At 41.1% G+C, this 22,431-nt stretch overlaps 1 protein-coding gene across 3 annotated transcripts; it reads left to right on the top strand.

Annotated features, from left to right (window-relative positions):
* Nucleotides 1-2,134: 2,134 nt before the first annotated feature.
* On the top strand, nucleotides 2,135-22,178 carry FAM3B (FAM3 metabolism regulating signaling molecule B). Of its 3 annotated transcripts, XM_034074529.1 has the most exons (10): nucleotides 2,135-2,158; nucleotides 3,861-3,916; nucleotides 4,043-4,225; nucleotides 15,767-15,907; nucleotides 17,250-17,373; nucleotides 18,033-18,091; nucleotides 19,037-19,087; nucleotides 19,504-19,591; nucleotides 20,685-20,817; nucleotides 21,752-22,178. In XM_034074529.1, the coding sequence occupies exons 3-10, from the start codon at nucleotides 4,159-4,161 to the stop codon at nucleotides 21,839-21,841; spliced, it is 753 nt and encodes a 250-aa protein (XP_033930420.1). In that variant the 5' UTR covers nucleotides 2,135-2,158; nucleotides 3,861-3,916; nucleotides 4,043-4,158; the 3' UTR covers nucleotides 21,842-22,178. The 3 variants fall into 3 exon arrangements, with proteins under 3 accessions (XP_033930420.1, XP_030907213.2, XP_030907212.2); XM_031051353.2 differs by lacking the exon at nucleotides 2,135-2,158 and having other exon boundaries at nucleotides 3,744-3,916; XM_031051352.2 differs by lacking the exons at nucleotides 2,135-2,158; nucleotides 3,861-3,916; nucleotides 4,043-4,225 and having other exon boundaries at nucleotides 15,643-15,907.
* Nucleotides 22,179-22,431: the final 253 nt, after the last annotated feature.

The raw sequence follows: 22,431 nt of genomic DNA, 5'->3' as shown, positions 1-22,431 counted from the left end.
ACACCCCTAGCAATAGTCTGTCAGCAACAAAACAGGTTATTTTAAAACATGTTGGCATTAGTGACTATGCAGTAAAATAAGAATGTTTTGTGTTTGCTTTTCTTTTTCTTTCACTGTATCTAGACTTTTGCTGGATCTTTGTGGTTGGGTAGTTTTAATACTGAGCATTTTAGATTAGTCTACAAAGGCACATGCAGAATTTCTTTTAGCTAGCCAGAAAGCAGGACACAGAAGGTAATTTTTAGCATTTAAAAGGAAGTAGCCTTCAATAAGTGTTATCTCCATTTCTTTGTAATCACTTAAAATCAATGTATTTTAGCATGGCTACTGCCCTTCTAATTTACTGGCCATAAATCTTCAGATTTTTCTGTCTTAAACTCCTCTCATTCCTTCCCCCCCACAAAAAAAAAAAAAGTTCCTAAAAAAAAGTTTCTAAAAGGTCCTGAAGGCCTCTGTAGCCAAAATTTAGCCTTCTCACAAAAGAGATGTTTTCCTTTGTGACCATTCACAGACCTGTTTTAAAGTAGCTTGTAAGGCTTTAGAAAGTAACTCTATGTTTAAAATATTTGCCGTATTAGGAGGAGAATTGGAGCCAAAACTTCATCTGTGTCAGTGGTCCCTGAATTTGTCTGTGTGCAAAGAACTCCTTTGTGCATTTGACTACCTTTCCTAAACCTCTTTCACTTCCCACTTGGAAATACTTAAACGCTTGGTCATTGATCCCATACATTCTTTGTCTCTATCCTTATGAAATATGGCGGTGGAGAGGAGGATCGCAGATGCTGTGAGAGTTAGTACCATTCCTTAAGCAAATGAACACCCCTTATTTGAAGGCCTTGCCACTTTCTTGTCCTACCACCAACTGTCTTGCACCATTACTATCTGTTGGCTCTTCTTGCCAACTGAGACACTTAGGCTTTTTCCAGTTGACCAACTCAGCCTGCTCTGATTTTAGAGCGTTGCACTTAGGCAGAATACTTGAATAAACTGCATTGTTTGTAACCACCTTCTCATCACATCCCTCTTTGAAGAGAGACATTTTCACAGAGCCATATCAAACCTGAAAAGGATATGTTTATTCCTGTGGTTTTAGAGAGGAATTACATAGTTGAATGTTTAAATGGCTGTATTTGCAACATAGCTGTCCTTTGGAAAATACTCCGAGGAAAAAAATGGACTCAAGAAAGGCATGTTGAAATGGTACTGAAGAGAAAACTTGACAATTTCTTGACAGCACCAAGGCAGGAATTACTGAAATGTGTCATGGACAATATTGCTTCGCTAACCAATATTCTGTGTATGCATAAACTATACAAGGTTGAGTGTTCAAGTAAGATCTGAAATGGGCAGTTCATGTTTTTTTTTATTGAAAAATTTATATGGAGATGCAGAAATCTTTTAAGTCTTTAACACTACATCAACTGTTATTCTATAGCATTTGGGACGTGTGGAAAGGTTTTCACCTTTAAGGAAATTATTTCATCTTGTAGAGGCATTTCTTCACCTGATTTTTTTTTCTTTTTAACAGGCAACGTTTTGAACATTGACTGAAAGGAAAATGGGATCAAAACTTTGAAAGAAAGGTGTATAGTCTTTTTAATTCAGTCTTTGGGTGATGTTAGGATGTCTATCCCAGTTACTGTCAAGTCCTGTTACTGAATTTTCCAAGAATTGATACTTTGTACTTTCAGGTCTTTCCATTTTCAGATAAACATTATGTAAAAATCCAAATTTTATGCTGCATAAAATAAATGATTAATTCTTTGAACTTATTCTGTATGTCTTTTTAAATCCTGTTAAGATGAACTTCAAAGCAGATAAATTATATCCATCCAAATTCTTCCTAGTACTTTATGGTTTTCAAGTCTAACTTCCGGTTTTAGCTCTGAAAAGAATGCAGAACTGTCTTAGATCTCATCTGAACCTTGGAGGGAGGAGAGGAGGCAAGCAACTTTAGGTCCAAGGTGATTTTTCCTGCTTATGCTCAAATAACTGAGATGTTCTCGCTTCTGCTTTTCATCAGTTCATTTCAGTATCGGACAGCAAGCGGGCAGAGAAAACATCAACTTGAGAAGATTAAGCTTCTGATCATCTGGAATGGATTCAAGTAGTATTTTGGACTGTTGTTGTCTACTGACCTAAGCTATAAATCAAGAAGGTATATAAATGGGATGTCCCTGGCCTTAAGATAGTCAGACACCCTGAAAGTGTTGGGTTCTTACCTGGAAGAACCCGAAGCATATTTACTGTGCTCGGTGTTTTGTACCCCGGGAGGTGGCGCACATGGTTTGTTTTTCTCACAGGAGAGTTTTGAGCCCTTTCACGGCAGTTCCTGTTGTCTTGCTTGAATTCTATTCAAAGTACTTTCAATTTCTTTTTGTTTTTTTTTTTTTTTAAATATTCTACCTTAAAAGATTGCTATCATAGGGTGTTATGGTCATTTAGTAATATCCCTCTTCCCTCTTCCTAAAAGCCTCTTTTAGAAATTCCATTCTTTTTAAATCCTGAGCTTTTGTCTTCAAAAAAAAAAAAAAAAGGAAGTATGGTGTATAACTCATGCTAATAAGCTTAGAGAATTGATTAAGCAACACAGATTAACGTCAACTGTTTAATAATGTGTTTTTCTTTCAAAGTTGTCTGGTTTTCCTTATTACTGTTCCAATATTCAGCAAAGGCCACCTATTACTATACATCGTTGTTCACAGGGGTACTGTACAAGTATTCAGTATTTTCCTTGTGCTCCTCTTATGCTTTCGAAATTGCCATCATCTTCAGAGAACCTCAGTGCTTCAGGCTTATTGAATCCAAAACTGTAAAACTGTCTTTTCATTCACACTTGTCTTGCTCATCTTTCCCCACTAAAATTGGCCTAGCTAAAACACCTTGTAAGTTTATGCATGAAGCATGAAAGAATTTATTGTAAGAATATGGCTTTTTTGATGCAACAGTGAACTGAACACAAGTAACATGAAGGTTTACAATTCAAGTGCTCAATGTAATTTTTCAGGACAACTTGCAATTCTGATGGCCACTTAAATTGTAAACATTAACTATTCTTCCATTTCTGCACCAAAACAAACTCTTATTAAAAATAAATAGCTTGACGTGGGCTTTTTTTCCTTCTAGAGGCTTGCAAGTAACATCATACCTTGACTCATAATTTGTTTTTCTAGGAAATTAAATAGCATTTCCTGAGAAATACAGGTTATTGTAAAGACCACAAGAATCTATGCTGCCAGCATATAAACAAATGTTAAACAAGGGATTTAGGTTAGATATCAGGAAGAAAATATTCTTTGTGAGAGTGGTGAGGAACTGGAACAGGCTGCCCAAGGAACTTGTGAAATGGTCCATCCCTGGCAATGTGCAAAGCCAGGTTGGACAGGGCTTTGATTGACCTGGTCTACTGGGAGGTGTCCCTGGCCATGGCAGGGTGTTTGGAACTTGATGATCTTAAGGTCCTTTCCAACCAAACCATCGTATAATTCTATGATTAGCATATTGGATTTTTATAGTTAGCTAGGTATAACTACTTTTATTGTGAATGAATAAGGCATTGTGATTCTTCAGCTTTTTTCCTTTCATGCACCCAGCACTGTTCTGAAGTACTATGCATAAGAATACTATTTACTTTTTCTTTGGCTTGAGGTGTTGGTTTTTTTTTTTTAATTATAAGCCTAACATTAACTTCAGCTTTCCATATTCTTACTGTATGATATATTTTTGTAGTTGTACATCTTGAACATCCTCTCAGCTGGTGTTTTATACTGATTTTTAACTGCTGATGTATTTTTACAGTCTTCCAGTTTACACATATATTCCCTTTCATTGACTAACTTATACCCATGACTTTCCCACAGTCCTGAAATATCAACCCACTGTGACTGCCCTTGTCTGTTGCCATCCTGGCCCACAGGTAAGCAATAGCTAATTTTTGTCTTTCCTCTTCTCTAGAATACAATCTGAAAGAAATCCAGCTCCCTCAGTCTGTGTGTAGGTTGGGCTTAAAAATTGGATTTGCTGTGGTTTTTTTCTCTTTTAGATCTCCATCATCTTCGGGTGACTTGAGCCTGTCACAGTAGCATCAGCCTGGGTCCTTGTTGAGAAATCTTGTTTTGGCAGAATGGTTCAAAGAAGAGCTCCAGGACATAGCAGAGGATGTCATCAAGCTACAGGCACTTTGGGATTGCTGATAGCAGGGACCTTGCCAATGCAGCTCCCTCTGGTAAGTCTCTACTTAATTGAGTGGTCTTGCAGATTTGTTTACATCCAGACTTGTCTGTAGACCATGTGGGATTGCACAGGTTCTGTGCTAATAGAGACCTGAGGCCTAATGACTCTGCTGACAGCAGCACTTCAAGAAAACAGACAACAGAGATGATGTAGGATTGTGCAAAGCCATATCAAGATATCCAGCATTTAATATACGGATTTTCCTTTCCCCCTCCTCTTGTCCTTGCCTTCCTCTTCCAAAAAGTTTGGGACACTGTGAATTAAAGACAATTAGATTTGGGCCCTTAATGTGTTAAGCTATTGCTGCTAATACTGAGGAAACTTTGCTGGTCATCATCTTCTATCTGGGTGACGTGCAACTGAATATATTTTCCTTGCATATCTCTGGATTAACAAAGCATAAGAAAAACACACAAATATGCCCTACCTTTGTATTGTTTAACAGGCCAGCAATGTCCTGGGAGCTACTCACTAGCTTTACAAGTTTTCTAGCTTACCAACTGAAAGTAGTCATTGCTTGCTTTTTTGCCTTTTATTGTGATCTACTGTTGCATATCTGGGGGGAAGGTTTTAACATATTCACAGAAGAAGTAGCTTGAAAGAGGACACCTGTAACACCGGAGCGGAGCGGGGGGAGATCAGCGTCCAGCAGCCTCACCTCAGAGCGATAAGAGACACTGAGGAGGGAGCCTCAAGTCCTCGACAGGACTTGCCCAAGAGCCGGCAGCTCAGCTACCGTGAGGAGGTGACTCACTGGGGGCAGAGCCAGGAGGAGCAGCACCAACTGTGAGGGGTTAAAAACCTGCCCAGGGAGCGCAGTGACCAGGAGCGCGGCTAACAGAGCAGGTCGAGGCAGTTTGCGCGGGCAGGCCAGCGGGATGGTGAGCACTCGCCATATGACCAGGGTCTGGTCTGGGAGCTCTGCCCTGGCCACCCTGGTGGTGGTCAGCGTAGGCACCCAGACAGAGCTGGTAAGAGGGGAGGTTGCGGTGCAGAGCTCGGAGTGTAGAGAGTGCCTGCAATGGCCTGGTGAGGGAAAGGTGCAGAATGGGCAGGGCTGCGCTCACTGCTCCCTGATGGAGGTCCTCCTGCAGCAGGTGGCTGAGCTGAGGGATGTTGTCAGTAAGCTGCAAGATGTCAGGGAAGCTGAGAGGAAGCAGGACTGCTTGCTCCAGGACCAAACAGCACAGGGGCCTCAAGCTTCCCCTCTAACTCATGGAGGAAAGAAGGAGGATGTTGATCAGGGAAGCTGGGAATTAGTAACAAAAAAAAAATACCAACAAAAGGAGGAAGAGAGCAATTAAAAGCAAAGGGCTTCCTCCTAAATCTGCTGTACGTACCCAGAACTGCTTTGCTGTCCTGCAGGGGGCTGATGAGGAAATGCACTTTCATCAGAAACAGTCGGCTGGTGCACTGGTACAGATGATCTCTACTGGTGCCGCCAGGAAAAAGCGGCGGGTTGTAGTAGTAGGGGACTCTGCCTTGAAAGGGACAGAAGCACTCATCTGTCAGCCTGACCCGGTCGCAAGGGAGGTGTGTTGCCTACCTGGGGCAAGGATCAGGGATGTTGCGGAAAGGCTGCCTGCTCTAGTAAGTCCCATGGACTATTACCCGCTTCTAGTGATACATGTGGGTGCTAGGGATGTAAATAGTAGTAGCTTGAGGAGTATAAAGAAAGACTACAGAGCCCTGGGAGAGGTGGTTAGGGGCTCGGGAGCTCAGATAGTCTTTTTGACAATTCTCCAAGACACATGGGAGGACCTTCCAAAGACAAGGAGGATTGGACAGGTTAATAAATGGTTAAAAGGGTGGAGTCATAGTCAAGGGTTTGGGTGTCTTGAACATGGGGTCCAGGTTTGGGTGTCTTGGACATGGGGCCCACATTTGTAGGCCAGGCCTACTGGGGGCTGGTGGAACTGCTCTGATAAAGAAAGGGAAGAGTGGCTTTGCTGGGAGGCTTGCCAGACTTGTCAAGGATGCTTTAAACTAGTTGTGTTGGGGGAGGGGAGCATCATTCCATCCCAACACACCCAGGCAGTTGCCAGCACCTATAATAAATACTTTGAGCAATGTAGTGATATCCTAGCCACTCCAGCCACTGATCTGGCTTCATTTGGAGCTCGGATCAGATGCCTCTATACAAATGCCCGTAGCGTGGGGAACAAACAAGAGGAATTAGAGATGTGGGCACACCTACGGGGCTATGATATAATTGGCATCACCGAAACATGGTGGGATGGCTCCTTTGACTGGAGTGTTGGAATGGAAGGTTACAGGCTTTTTAGAAAAGACAGGCCCGGTAGGAGGGGAGGGGGAGTTGCTCTTTATGTTAGGGATAGGCTGGAGAGTATGGAACTCTGTCTGGGGACAGGTGATCAGTTAACAGAAAGTTTGTGGGTCAGGGATAAGGGGAAATTGGTGATGGGACACATTACTGTGGGGATCTGTTACAGACCGCCTGATCAAGAGGAAACTGTGGATGAAGAACACTACAGACAAATAGGAAAAGCCTCACACTCGCAGGCCCTTGTTCTCATGGGGGACTTCAACCACCCTGACATCTGTTGGGGCAACGGTAGAGCCCAGCACAAGCAATCCAGGAGGTTTCTCGATTGTGTGGAAGACAACTTCCTTCTGCGAGCAATAGAGGAGCCGACGAGGAGAGGTGCCCTGCTTGACCTCGTGCTCACCAACAGGGAAGGGCCTGTTGGAAATGTGACTCTCCAGGGGAGTCTTGGATGCAGTGATCACAAGATGGTCAAATTCGAGGTCCTCAGGACAGTGAGAAGAGCGTGCAGTAAGCTCACTGCCCTGGACTTCAGGAGAGCAGACTTTGGCCTCTTCAGGAAGCTGGTTAGCAAGGTTGCATGGGATATAGCCCTTGAGTGTAAGGGGGCCCAAGACTCTTGGTTAATATTCAAGGATCACCTGCTACAAGCTCAGGAGTGTTGCATCCCGACTAGAAGGTAGTGCAGCAGGAGGGCCAGGAGACCCTGTTGGATGGATATGGAGCTGCTGAGAAAAATTCACAAGAAAAGAGAGGCTTATAAAAGGTGGAAGCAAGGACAGGTGGCCTGGGATGAATACAGGGATGTTGTCAGGGTAGTTAGGGACCTAGTTAGGAAAGCTAAGGCCCAATTGGAGCTAAATTTGGCAAGGGATATTAAAGATAACAGGAAGGGATTTTATAGGTATGTAGCTGCTAAAAAACAGGCTAAGGACAATGTAGGCCCCTCCGGAAACTTTCAGGAGAACTGGCTACACAGGATTTAGAGAAGGCTGAGGTTCTGAATGGCTTCTTTGCCTCAGTCTTCACTGGCAAAGGCTCTGACCGCACCACCCAAGTCTTGGAAGGCAGAAACAGGGACTGTGAAAACTTAGACCTTGGGCCCACTATACGAGAGGATCTGATTTGAGATCATCTTAAAAATCTGAACGTACACAAGTCCATGGGCCCTGATGAAATCCATCCGCGGGTCCTGAAGGAGCTGGCAAATGAAGTTGCAAAGCCACTGGCCATCATATTTGAAAAATCATGGCAGTCAGGTGAAGTTCCTGATGACTGGATAAAGGGAAATATAACCCCCATTTTCAAGAAGGGGAAAATGGATGACCCGGGGAATTACATACCAGTCAGTCTCACCTCTGTGCCTGGCAAAATCTGGGAGCAGATTCCCCTGGAAGGCATGCTAAGGCACATGAAAAACAACAAGGGGCTTGATGACAGCCAGCATGGCTTCACTAGGGGGAAATCCTGCCTGACCAATTTGGTGGCCTTCTATGATGGGGCTACAGAACTAATGGACAGGGATGGAGCAGTTGATGTCATCTGCCTGGACTTGTGCAAAGGGTTCGACACTGTCCCACTTGACATCCTTGTCTCTAAATTACAGTGTCATCAATTTGATAGGTGGACCACTTGGTGGATAAAGAACTGGCTGGATGGTCACACTCAAAGAGTTGTGGTCAACGGTTCAATGTCTGGCTGGAGACCAGTAACCAGTGGTGTCCCTCTGGGATCGGTTTTGGAACCGGTCTTGTTTAATATCTTTGTCGCTGATGTGGACAGTGGGATTGAGTGTGCCCTCAGCAAGTTTGCCAATGACACCAAGCTGTGTGGTTCTGTTGATAAGCTAGATGGAAGGAATGCCATTCAGAGGGACCTTGACATGCTTGTGAGGTGGGCTGATGCCAACCCCATGAAGTTTAACCATGCCAAGTGCAAGGTCCTACACCTGGGTCGGAGCAATCCCAGGCACAGCTACAGGTTGGGCAAAATGAAATTCAGAGCAGCCCTGAGGAGAAGGACTTGGGGGTGTTGGTCAATGAGAAAATGAACATGAGCTGGCTTCAGTGTGCGCTTGCAGCCCAGAAAGCCAAATGTATTCTGGGCTGCATCAAAAGAACTGTGACCAGCAGCTCAAAGGAGGTGATCCTGCCCCTCTACTCTGCTCTCGTGAGACCTCACTTGGAGTATTGTGTGCAGTTCTGGTGTCCTCAACATAAAAAGGACATAGAACTGTTGGAACAAGTCCAGAGGAGGGCCACGAGGATGATCAGGGGACTGGAGCACCTCCCATATGAAGACAGGCTGAGAAAGTTGGGGCTGTTCAGCCTGGAGAAGGGAAGGCTGCATGGAGACCTCATAGCAGCCTTCCAGTGTCTGAAGGGGGCCTACAGGGATGCTGGTGAGGGACTATTCATTAGGAACTGTAGTGATAGGACAATGGGTAATGGGTTGAAACTTAAACAGTAGAGGTTTAGACTGGATATAAGGAAGAAGTTCTTTACTGTTAGGGTGGTGAGGCACTGGAATATACCAGTATACCAGAAAAAAAAAAGAAAAAAAAATAGTGTTAAAATATATATTTAAATCCCTATTTTTTCACATTACTGTTGATGCTATCACAATTCAAGATGCTAAGGTTCTACCTGTATTTTGGGTACAAACACATGGGTGTTATAGCAGCTTAAAGAACTGCTCTTCCTTATTGCCACCTCTGTTGTCAGTGTGTATGTGTATCTGTCCCAAGTCTTGGGTAAAATTAACTTAAGCATCAGTTGCATATTTTATGAAGGTGGTCAAGTTTTTCTGGTACCTCTTGAACTCCTTGTGACCTCTACTAGCAAAAATTTAGTATAATACTCTTTCTCTGCCTTACAAACTCTGCTTCCATTTTAAATGATTAAGTTCTTTTAATCCATCCTAGCAGCAGTAAAAATACATTGTTGGCCATTTGTGGATGGGCAGAAAACATGTAAGTTAAATAGCTACAAGGGCTGTAATGACACTTTTGCTAATTTGCTACCCAAGTGCAATAGATACAGAAATAACTCTGTATAACTGGCTCAAAGGGCAAACAAAAACTTGATCTCTTGTAATTTTACAGTGTTAGCAAATGGCAATAAATTTCTCATAATGACTGCAGCTTTGTGTTGGTAAGACAAGAATAACACTTAAGCACTGTGTACATACATTCACCTGTTCCATTTAGTGTCTGCAAGAGTTATTTGTATCCTGGGCAGATTTACTGTGCTGCTTATCACCAAAGGGTCTCACAGCCTCACAAGAATTGAGAGTGAAGATTCACATTTTGAAAGTTTTTCTCTAAGCTTCCAAATTACAGAATGAATGGTTACAGAGCAAGGACAGAAATGATACTTCAAAAGTGTTCTGCATCCCACATTTCTAATTACTAGAGAAAGAACAGTATTGCTTTTCTTTTGCAGACACAAAACTGAAATACCTGAAGTAAAACATTTCAAAGTTTCCTGGTCCTTTGGAATCTAAATTCCCCTCAGCTAGGCGCCGGTGGATCCCTGGGCTTCGGCAGGCAAGCAAAGCAAATTCTGTGTTGCCTGGTTTTGTAGCAAATGCTTGAGTGTAGTTCAGTGTAGCTGTGGCAGTACTGAAAATGATGAAGCCTACTACAATTTTCTTGTGAGTAAAAGCAGCTAAATTGGCAGTCATCTAACAGACACTGATTGCTAATGATGGGGTTTTCAAGGGAAAGGTGTTGAGAAAGTGACAAAACTCCTAGAGGCTTAACATTTTTATCCATGGAGGCTATGACCCATCAATGTTTATACAATAAATGTATTTCAAAACTAAATTATCCTGATTCTAATTAATTTTTCTTGCTTTAATGAAAGTAGCGATTTTTTTTTTCATCTGGCTACCACAAACTGTAGCATTTGGGGTTTAAGACACATTATTTTTGCTTTAAAGGTTAGAAATGCACTCTTCAATGGTTTCCATCATTTATTAGCAGACACGCCATTTTCTGGTGTGCTGTCTTGCAGGATAGCAGTTCCTGCAGAAATAATTGCATATTTGGAAAAGTAACTCAGACCAGTGTTGTCCTTAACTTTCTCTTGCCCACTCATAACTCTTTTTCCTTTTTGTCCTGTGCTTTTCATTTCTTCAGTTTATTTGTCCCATGCTTTAGCTTTAATTATTTGCACACCTAGGTTTCATTGCATGTTGCTTTTCATTTGCAAGCTCCAATACACTGGAAAATAACCAGCAGCAATTACTCCCTCAGGCTTCACCTGTAATTTATAGGATACTATAATATCCCACTTGGAGAGAAGGACAAGAAACGCCTCTCTACCAGAGACTGGGAACATTTATAGCTTTCATGAGTGCCCTGGGAGGAAGGCAAAAGCCCCAGTCTGGCTGCAACTCTGTATGTGCCCTCATCTGTTTGCTGAGCTAAACATAATTTCTGTGCATCACTAGAGGCAGAGGGAACAAAGAAGCTTAAGGGATACTACAGGTTGAGAGTTTTAAGGGCAAATGCTAATTCACAGTGTAGTTTGAGCAATTTTCAAAATAAAATCACTAGCTTCCTTGTTTGTGTTTTGCCCAGCTTGAAGGTCTTCAGCTCAGTTTCCTGAACATGTTTGAGTGGCTGCTTCAGTCCTTAGAAGCTGTTTTTGATGTAAATTGTAATTTCCTTGGTTCAGAGTCAGGGCTGACTGGTGCTGGTGGGGCTCAGCACCCACACAGGCCTCCAAACACCTATTAACCAGAGCATGTTGGAAACAGGAAGTTTTAAAAACAGAAAAGCAAGTCCACAATGTGGGGATCCTGATGCGCAGGCCCTTTGTTTCACATTACCTGACACAGACTAGAAAATGTGCACTGCCAGCACTGTGCTGTAGTATCACACTCCTTACATCTGGCTTTGGGAGGCTGGGGAGTGGGAGTAAATCATAGAATCAGAGAATGACTTGGACTGGGAAGGATCTTAGAGATCATCTACTTCCCACCCCCTGCCATGGGCAAGGACAGCTTCCACTAGACCAGGTAGCTCAAAGGCCCATCCAGCTTGGACTTGAACACCTCCAGGGATGGGGCAGCCACAGCTTCTCTGGGCAACTTGTTCCAGTGCCTCAGTGGGATGCTGCCCACATCCTGAGTACAAGTGGTGCCAGTTTTTTTGGTGGATTGTGAGAAACCTGCTCAGCAATCAAAATTCCACAGATGGGAATTGTGAAGCAAAGAGCCCTTTAATAGCAGTGTGCTGGGGGCATCATCCTCAGACAGATGAGCACACCCCCTCAGCAGACTTTTACAGTTTATATACCTTTCTAGGTTGTGTTTCTCGATTATGCCCACCCTCATCTGAGAAATTATTTACACGTTCCACGAACCCAAACCTCCCACCTCTGACAGCTCTCAGAGGGTCTCTGGTGGTAGTAGGGAGGAAGGCTCCAAGTCTTCCTCACAAGTGAACTTCTGAACTTTACTTATGGTGCATGCATTCAAGCCTTGCAGTTACATAAACTCCTGATCTGTATAACATATTGTATGCAGATGTGCCTATCACCAACTTGGGGATAATTATACCAACTCCCTTGGCTGGGGCCCACATCCTGGAACCCCATGCCCTACAGATTTTCCATTCTGCCTCTATCTCGCTCATAACAAAACCTCATACATTTTTCTTACAATACTCACGTGGTGATGGCGACTGAGAACTGATCAAGCTACCACAGGGGGAAGGAAACATCCAGACAAGGATCCATGCCACCTTGTCAGCAACACCAGCAGGGCCCACGACAAGAAAAGATGATTCAAGGGTGCAGCCGAGTGAGCTGGTGCCCGTAGTAGGACTTGAGTCATCCCAGTGCTGTGGCGGTGACTGGAGGAAGAAGGGGCTCCAGTGGGACCCTGCTCTGCCGTAGCGGTAGTTGAAACACCAGGCAAACCCTGGCCATTGCCAGGAAAAGGCCCAAGCAGCCGGGAAAGTGACCTCCCCGTCAGATGAAATGCCCCAGGGCGGCAGGGCTCGGCCGGCGGTGCCGTGCCGTGCTGCACCGCCAGCGGCGCCGGGGCGGTGCGGCGCTGACAGGTGGACGCTCCCCTTCCCGCACTGTCCCAGCGGCTGCAGGACGAGGCGGGGAAGAGGGACGAAGACGAGGAGGAAGGGCGGGTGAATGATGTGGCTGAACCGGCAATGTGAGTAGCAGCCCCGCGGGTGCGGGGGTCGCCCCACCGAGTGAGGAGGGCGCCGGTGTCGCCTTCCGGTAGCCCCAGCCGAGGCTGCCGGTGCCTCGCTGTCTCCTTGCGCCCTCCTCAGATGGGTGATCTGGAGCCGCTTGCAGGCTGACGGGGTCAGCCCTGTGGCAGCGGGGACAGGGCAGGACGGTGTTCCCTGGCCAGGGTGAGCCGAGCTCCCGGCCCGGGGCGGAGGGGCTGGTGCCGGGGCTAGGTCTCGCAGCTGAGCCTCGGTCAGCGTCTGAAAGAGGATCAGCACCCTTGGTGTCTTCCTTCCTGCTACTCTTGCCTATCTGGCGCCATGAGTATCGCTGAGTATCTCTGCCTGAGTACTGCTCTGTGGCAGAAACGGAGAGAGAGGAAGGTTTGTGCCACCTCTCAGAGCACAGCAAGCACCTCTGTGGCACGCTGTTCCCATCCTGCAGCGCTGTGCTGTGCCAAGTAGTGGGTTGAGGAGCCACAGCCTTAAAAATCAACAGAAACACTGTCTTGTTTTCATGAATGTAAGTTGGACTTTGCTTTTTATAACTCCCATCTGCTGTGGATAGCAAATCTTAAACTCCCTTAACTATCCTATGTTTGCCTGAGTTTATGGCCTAACTGCTATTGTGTAGGGTTTTCTGCATGCCCAAGCAGGTACTCAAAAAACGAGTATACATGTGCAGGATATGTAAGCTCAATAAAGCTAAGAGATCTGGCTGGACACAGCAGATATGATCAGTGTGGCCTCCCAGTGCATTATGAACCTAAGAAAGGAAAAACAAAGGTTGATTGACAGTGAAAATGTTTTATGACAGTTTTGAGAATTAAGTACAAACTGTGTAGAAGATTCGGTAAATGTATTCCTTAAACTTTAGAAGTCATATTTGAGAAAAGTTTAAGCAGCTTGCTGTTAAAGTAAAATATGGAATATAGTAATAGAAGTTAGTCTGTATTTTCTCTTCTGCTTAGGTAAAACGCTGAATTGTTGAGCCTATTTTGCCACAGAGTTGCTCCACAATTATGATGAAAAACAGTGCTAAATCACTGTAAAGATAAACCTGCTAAACAAACAACAGAAAAAGCAAAACCTGACTTGATCTCATAAAGCTTTACAATGCACCCCATCCCCTGAAAAGAAATAACTGCTGAAATCTTTAAATAGACTTGTAGTTTCCACTTAATTCTTCACGAGTTTTGTCTTTGAAAATGGTGATTTGGTCTCCTTTACAAATTATGTTATGTGTATAAATCTGATTTTACAAATATATATATGTAGTATATATTATATATTTTTATATGTATAAAATATATTTCTTATATGTAGAGAGAGAGTGTGTGTTTATACATATATATATATACATACTCAAAATAGAAAAGCCAAGTAAGTTTCATTCTGCTCAGTTCTGGCAGCTTCCTTCTTTGTGCACGTGAACGTTGTTGGTGTTCTTGTCTGCTTTCACTGTATGAATGAAATGTTGGAGTGATTTTCAGTATTATTTTAGTGCAGGTTTGTATCACTGCCAGTGGTAGAGAGACAGATTTCTCTAGACTGAGGAAATAATTTGAAAATGTGTTATCTCTCTGAAGGTTCATTATATTACTTCCTCAATCTTAATCCTTTGATGAAAGTATATTAAGTTTCTCAGAGTATCTATCTGTCTTACAGTCACATAAATGCACATACTTGTGACTCCTAAATAAAATTACTACAATGTCACAGAACGTTTTAAGGGCTCAGATCAGTATCTTCAAAGGGTTTACTGTCCCCTTTCTTAATTTTTGTCCTGATGCAAGAAATGAGAAACTGGAATTATTTACAGAAGAACCTTCAACATTCATAATTTCAATGTCCAAACTTATTTGTGGCATGAATAATCAGAAGTAGATCCTCCAGAATCATGTATGTATTGGACTATTGTATCTGTTCTGAAGTAAAAGAAGCAGACTAATTTGGCAGAATTCACGGGAGAGTGGTAGGACCTGCAAAACAGGACTTGAGGAGAGGAAGTGAACAATTTGGCCTTATTCTAGAGAAGGGGTAGGGCAGAAATCTTAGTAGCAGTTCCAAGAAGGAAAGGAATGTAAACCGGTTCAAAGAAAATTTAGGCTATATAATACACAATATGTTCTAGCAGATTGGCAAAGTGGACATACTGGATATTTTTGGACATTGGTTCTGTTGAATTTGATTTTCAGGCCTATGAAAATAAAAAATTTCCTTTTTCCTTTTAAGAGATCATTATGTTCAAGGATGTATTTCTTTACAGATCAGGAATTATGACATACAGACAGTTTCACAATTGCAATGTGGTATTTCCTTGTTTATCTTTATAAATTAGTGCATTTCTTCTAGATCAGGAATGCATGTTAGCATTTCTGAGGACGAGGAAGAGGAGATGATACCCACTATGGAATTTATTCATATTTTTCATAGGAAAATTGTGAATCCCATTGTTTTCCTAATGTACAGATGCACTGCTAATACAGCCCAGGGAAGCTGTGATGTAACTGAGAGAAGGTGAAACAGTCACTCTAGTCATATTCAAACGTAGTCAGAGCTCATTGTGTGAATGAAGTTATATGGGCCTTCTTCAGTTATTTTCACCCAGCATGTCAAAAGTGTGGATGGATAGAGTACGTTTTGTCGTTGGTGTTTTAAACCGTTCCTGTAGTGTCTGCCTGTCACAAAAAAATTAATAGTAACTGCACACTACCCATAAAGTCATGTATAGTATCTGGTACTTAAATTCCAGAGTCAAAATCCCAGGAGAATTAAGTTGAACTTCATGTTTCTTTAGGGTATATAGGGTGTGGATTGAGAGGAGCCTTGGGGGGAGGTCTGTGCTTGAAGATTTAGGAACAACAGGGATTGTCAGAGACGGGAATGCAACAAATAAATTGCCTCTGAAGGCTGTGGTTGACATAGCTTGTCAGAAGTAAAGTGACCAGTTTCTGAAGCAATGCCAGAGAAGATACAAGAGTTTGTATGTTGCTATGAAAGCATCTTTATGTCTCTGTGTTTTTTTCCCCCCCATTCCCTGGCAGGTGTTATGAAATTAGGAAGGATTCTGATTACTTCATTGGCTGCTTGGTGTTTGGGATACTTATTTGCTGTTCTTTTACGCCAAAAGACGATAACACCTATGGCTAATCTTCAAGACATTGGAAGGAAACCAGTGTTGAGGGGTGTGTAGTTGTTTTTCTTTTTTTTTTTTTCTTATATCTGATGTTGACTATTTACATGCTAAATGACAAATGGCTTGTTAATGAACAAATGTTCTATTGTAAGAATGAAGTTGGCTATGTAAAGTACAAGTCTGAACTATTTCTAAGATGCTGTCTTTCAAGAAACACAGTATCAGCCTATATTTGCCAGTATGCAAATATAATTAATTGAATAGTAATATAAGAACACCTTATTTGTTTGCTGCCATATAAGCACACAGCTATAGCTGCAGCTTTGGTTCTATCACATATATTGTACAGTTATGGTAAAGTGTTGAATCACTAACCACACTTTGTAATTAAATTCCCATTACTTTTTCTCTCAGATCTGCCTGGATGGCTTAATATGTACATTTTCCTCTTTTTATGACTATGTTGCCGTGTGAAAAAGGCTTAAAAAAATCATTATTAACTTCAAGCTAGTAAACCTTCAACCCTCTAGGCCTTGTTTCCTGTTATATGAAATATCACAAAATAATCACTCTGTATTCAGATCAAATCAAATTATATAGGTCATTTTTCCCTAAATAATCTTGCTTTTGGTCCAGCAGCTGCTTGAAAGTCAATGATAACTTAAAGCCTGAGTAAATGTGAGATAATGTTGCCATGTGTTGTGGTTTAACCCCAGCAAACAAGTAAGCCCCAGACAGCCACTCACCCACTTCCTCCTCATGGGATGGGGAAGAAAATCCAAAGGGTAAAAGTGAGAACACTCACAGTTTTTAACAGGTAAAGCAAAAGCTGCACATTCAGGCAAAGCAAAACCATTAATTCATTCACCACATCCCATGGGCAGGTGAGTGTACAACCATCTCTAGGAGAGCAGTGCTCTAACACACATGGCAGGTACTTGGGGAAAAAAATTGCCATCACTCAGAATGGACGCCACTTCCTTCTTCTTCCCCTAGCTTTACATGCTGAGCATGACCTCATATGATATGGGATATCCCTTGTGTCAGTTGGGGTCAGCTGTCCCGGCTGTGTCCTCTCCCAACTCCTTGTGCATCCCCAACTGTTGCTGATAGTGTGGTGTGATGAGCAGAAAATGCCTTGCTTCTGTGTAAACAACTGCTCAGCAGAGACTAAAACATCCCTGTGTTATCAACACTTTCCAGCACAAATTCCAAGCACAGCCTGCACTAGCTACTATGAAGAAAATTAACTCTACCCCAGCCAAAACTGGAAGGACTGGGTTCTGTATATGTATGTTTGAGCTTAGCATGTTGATATTAAGTGATTCTTTCCATGAATTAATTGTTTTTGCAGCATTCAGTAAATGATTTTCTCATCTTTCTTCTTGTAGTCCCAGTCCCAAAAAGACAGAAATGTGATCACTGGTCTCCCTGCTCACCAGGGAGCTACGCTTATCGGATTCTTAGTGGTGGTGGCAAAGGAAAGCTGGCTAAAATTTGTTTTGAGGATGAGCTGTGAGTAACAGTCCAACTTTAAATCTAAACAAGTGCTTTGTAGTGTGAAGAAAGGTGTTTTATTTTGGTTCAGTAGCAGAAAGTGTTGTTTTTTTGTTGTTGTGGGGTTTGTTGTTTTTTTTTTTTGTTAAATACCTTGTATCAGGGTTGTTTTTTTTTTTTGTTTCCCTACATAAGATGCATTCAACTGTTAGCTTCAAGTATGATTTTTAGTTTTCATGGTGCAGGATAGCAAGTTTATGGTACATTGAGTGGTCAAAATCTTCTCAAAGTCAGGTTCTTTCATGGCTTTTCAAACTAGACAGGTAGAATGACTTCAAAACCTTGCAATGATCTTTTGTGATATAGTCCACATAGAACACTTCTACAAAACCACATTATCTTGGTTAGGTTTTTTTCTCCTTTATTTTCCTGGCTGCATTTGTATGAAGTACTTTGTTGATCTGGCTCATTTTAAAAGATTAATTGTGCATGGTTGAAGGAAACTGATAAAATGTGGAGATATCTATCCCATAGCTCTTGTTTGCTACAAAGTCTTGAATTAAATAACTGAAGAAAATGTGAGCATCAGTAAATGACTTAGCACTGGTAAATATAACTTTGGGTCAGAGCTTCTCGATGGATGCATTATACTGATAATGTGTTTACTCCTATTCCAGGCTTATAAGTGAAGAGAAGGGTAATGTTGGAAGAGGTATAAACATTGCCATTGTGAATTGTAAGTAAGAGAAAAAAAATGCTAGACACAGACAAACTTTTTTAATGTAATGTAATCACATTTTCTGTGATCTCTGCTCAGAATAAGCCCAGTTCTAGAATGATGTTACTGCTGACAGATTTTTGCCACCTTTTCCCTTCGTCCACATGATAAACCTTCCATTCAGAGTCCTATGTTCAAAAGTATCTGCTTTTATAATTTCACAGTATATGGTTAAAAGATAAGACAGAAAGGAATCAGGAACTACTGGATCTTGTTACTAGAAATGAGCTGATGCATTCTACATGGAAAAGAGCCTCTCAATAGCAGGAATCCAACCAGGGTCTTGGATAACAAAAATCAGTTTAACACAGTTGACATGGATTTAGAAATTTGAAAAGTGTTTCCACTTGTACATGTGTTATTTAAATAAAGATAGCCATCTAAGCAGCAGCATAATTAATGATGAATATTGACCAAAATGTTTTGTTACTAATTGTTTGTGTGCCCAATTTCTCATTCAGTAATGATTAATGTTCAGTTTCTGTTCACCAACATTCAAACGGTATAAAGGCCTTCACATCTGAAACACTGCACAGAATAGTGTTAAGCTCTGTCAGTCTTAGGTGTAACTATTTTTCCTATTTAGGGTTGTGATCTAGTTTAGTATATGTAGATACAAAAACATGGAAGGACACAGAAAAATTAATTTCTTCTTTAAAATTAAAAGTAATAAAAATGTCTTCGTAATTTGATGATTCAAAGACTACATGAAACAAAATATTCTCTCCAAATCTTAAACTGATATTATTCCATATTCCTTTCAATTTAAAAACCTAAGCAAAAGAAAACTCAGAGGCCCAGTAATACACAAAAGTAGAGGTGCCTAGCTTTAGGTGAAAACACCGTATAAGTTGATTGATTTAAATTTGCTCCTATTTACACAACTTTTTGTTTTAATTACAGATAAAACAGGAAAAGTTACATCAACACAGTTTTTTGACATGTGGGAAGGAGGTAAGGAAAGAGTCTAACAGAACTTTTGTCAATGTTTCAGTGTTAAGAAATGACTTACATGATTATCCTGCACTTTCAAATTACTATGATTGCAGTATTGATGGGGATCAGATAGAAACAAACAGCTGCTTTCTTCATAAAATACGCTCAGGCCAGATCTGATGACAAATTTAGCCTGATAAGCTGAATTTCTCCTGCTGATTGAGGTAGTTAATTGTCTTTTTTTTTTTATTGTCAAGTTGTCATTTTTTAAGTGTCTCCCCCTCCATGATTTCAGTCAGGATTAGGTCTTCTGCCTAAAAATGCCTAATTAGATTTCATTTTGAATAGATAAGGCCAAAAAGTGAAACCGGGTTCAAAGTAGGCGGAATGTGATATGTTTGTAATGTGTAATCAGTTTGTAATTGATTCAACAGACCACTCAGGAGAGATGACGGCTTTCATTAAGAATGCACCAGAAGAGTCCCTCCTTTTGATGGTGACTCATGATGATGGAAGCACCCGGTAAGCAAGTTATCCTCGACAGGCTGAGGAACAAAGCGATGAATAGCTTGAAAATTATGATTGCATAATGGTATAAAGGAATGGTAAATTTCATTCTATAGACAGGTTATTCTCTCATTTCCTGCCTAAAAAGTTTTTTAATCCATGTCCATTCAGTGCTTCCCCATATCATGTATGCTGATGATTCCAAAGTGGATAGATAGCATTATATTTGTTTAAAAGAACTAGTTACTCTCCTAAAGGGCACTGTTCTTACCTCTGGGTCACAGAGGTAACCTTTTGTTACAAAGGTGTCTGCATCTCCTATTACAATGTGTCTAGTTTGCATTCCTTCTTACATCTTAACTTGGATCTTCAAGTGTTTTTGAACCTTGAGGGGGTTTTTAGTTAAATTCGTGATATGGTAACTATATACCGCAGAAGACTTAATCATTCATTTGATAAATTGATGTCCTTGTCCTTATTTAATGCTGTGGAGTGGACTCAGTCAGAGATCAATATGATCAGACAAAAGCCATTTATTGCAAAGCATTAACTCCTTATATACTATTGCTCACACACACCTACAGCAATTTGGTATATCATGATTGGATACTTGTCTTGAAGACCCTTAGTGACTAACATATAATTGGTTAAGCACAGATGTTAGAACTTGACCTTGAAAGCTTGCCAACAGTCCACAGTTCTCATAACTCAGTGAATTCCAGCTTCTTATCTTGCTTGCTTAAGTTTCCTCGGGCTTCCCATGGCCTTACTATATCTTTCGGAGTTATTCAGAGTTCATGTACCAAATATTCACTCTCCTGTGAGAACGCTGTCTCCACAATTTAAGAAGGCTTGAAACATCAAATAATATTTGAGAACATTTTTGTTTCTGCTCTGCTGTTATAAACTGGCTGTATTAACACCAGGCATGTGGAGAGGAGAAAGAAAAAGGACTTTTCTCTGGAAGGGTAACAGCATGCTACTGAGACAGCTCTTAGGGTTTTTTAAACTTCTCATTTTTGCTTCTGCTGATTTACTAATGTAAAGCATGATTCAGCATTTTTCACATACTGAATTTTTAACACTTTTCTCCACTACATTTTCCTAGGTTGAAAAATGATGCCAAAAAGTCAGTAGAAGATCTGGGAAGTAAAGAAATACGGAATATAAAATTCAGGTCAAGCTGGGCTTTTATAGCTGCCAAAGGCTTCAAGCTGCCAGATGACATCCAAAAAGAAAAGGTCAGGTTCATTTTATTTTCACTTTATATTTGTCTGTATATAAGGTACAACCTTCAGGTGCAGATTTGATGTGTTAGCTATAACAAGTGTAGTCTGTTCAGTAAGCCTCAGTCTCACAAAGCAAGTTCTCTAATGTGTCATCATTCTTTGCTTTGGATCTGGGCCATGTACAGTACTGACTTCTACCACACCAGCACTAAACCATCTGTACACAAATTTCAGAAGTGACCCGCAATTCTAGAGAGTTTCAATTTTAAAATGTCCAACCTGACATGCTGTACAGAGACTTACATTTTCTTCTGGAAGAGCAAATTCCAAGGATTTCTAAAATGAAGACTATTTTTATATGAAAATTGGGCTGCCACAGACTGGCCATGCAAATACAGCAATGTTTGCATCATAAAACTTTTCTGAATAACATGCCCTCAGGCTTCAGGAGGTCTAAAGATACCATTTTTACATCAGATTTCTGTTTGCATCTGTGACCTTGTTGTATTCGCTTTCTATAAGCCCAGTAGTGCTCATCTGTATGACAGAGGCTGACAGAAATGAGAAAACCCAATACAGAGGTCAGTTCTCCTGATGATACTGACTCCCTCTAAAGGCTCATGAAACTTTCATAGCTGTTTAGTTGGATTTTTTTTCTAAAATACTATTGCAATCTTCTTCAAATACAGAGCTTCTGCAGAAAAAGGGTATTCAATTTAGTGTATATTAAGACAGCCATCTGGGAAATAAGTAAAGCACTCTGTGTAAGAGAGAAACTGGGGGAATTTTCACCCATTATGTCAAGCAAGATGTACAGTGTATTACTCAGCTTCCCAGTCCTACCCCATTACCCCCCTCTGTTGCATGAGTTTGGACAAAGTAGCTCAAAACTGGAGTACCAAATATTGATCTTTTTTTTTTTTTTTACTTTTAAATTTTTAAACAGATAAACCACTCTGACCAGAAGAAGAACAGGTACAGAGGGTGGCCAGCTGAAATCCAAATAGAAGGCTGTATCCCAAGAAACCTGATCTGAACAAATGCATACCTCATTAATAAAGATGATTGTCTATTTTTGTATCTATGACTCTAGGAAATTGCCTCCAGAACCCAATAAGCATCTGAACACTAACTGTAAAATAATCATGTACAGTTTTATGCCTTTCTTTCCTCTGTGAGGTTTTACTCTAATCTGAAAACAAATAGGTATTTTGATAATATGTAGAAATAAAGTACTTTGGTTTAGAGTGTTCAGAAAGTCAGTCATAAAATAGTAGGATTTTTAAAAGTGAGTACACGTTGCAATTTTAGGGTTTTGATTTTGTTTGTTTGGTTTTAGCACATGTTCTCCTTAGCTTCCCCTTAAAGACTAATATGCAAATAAAATTTAATCTGAATTGTAATATAAAATCACTAGCAATAAAGTAATATTTTATGTTTATTAGCAGCATCACTTCTCTTCAGAAAAAAGTTCAGAAAGAACAGTTACATTTATTGAGCTGGTTTCAGTGATGTTGGCAACATGGAATAGCAATGTTAATGTGAAGATCAAGTTACTTATATTATTTTACCAGATTTAAGCAGCAAATCTATGTGGTTTGTTTTAATTATTTTTTTATTTCCTGT

Source organism: Melopsittacus undulatus, chromosome 2 (assembly GCF_012275295.1).
Source record: "Melopsittacus undulatus isolate bMelUnd1 chromosome 2, bMelUnd1.mat.Z, whole genome shotgun sequence".
In the NCBI taxonomy this organism is placed as follows: Eukaryota; Metazoa; Chordata; class Aves; order Psittaciformes; family Psittaculidae; genus Melopsittacus; species Melopsittacus undulatus.
Note: the sequence above shows the minus strand (reverse complement) of the source record. Positions and strands in the feature narration are given on the sequence as shown.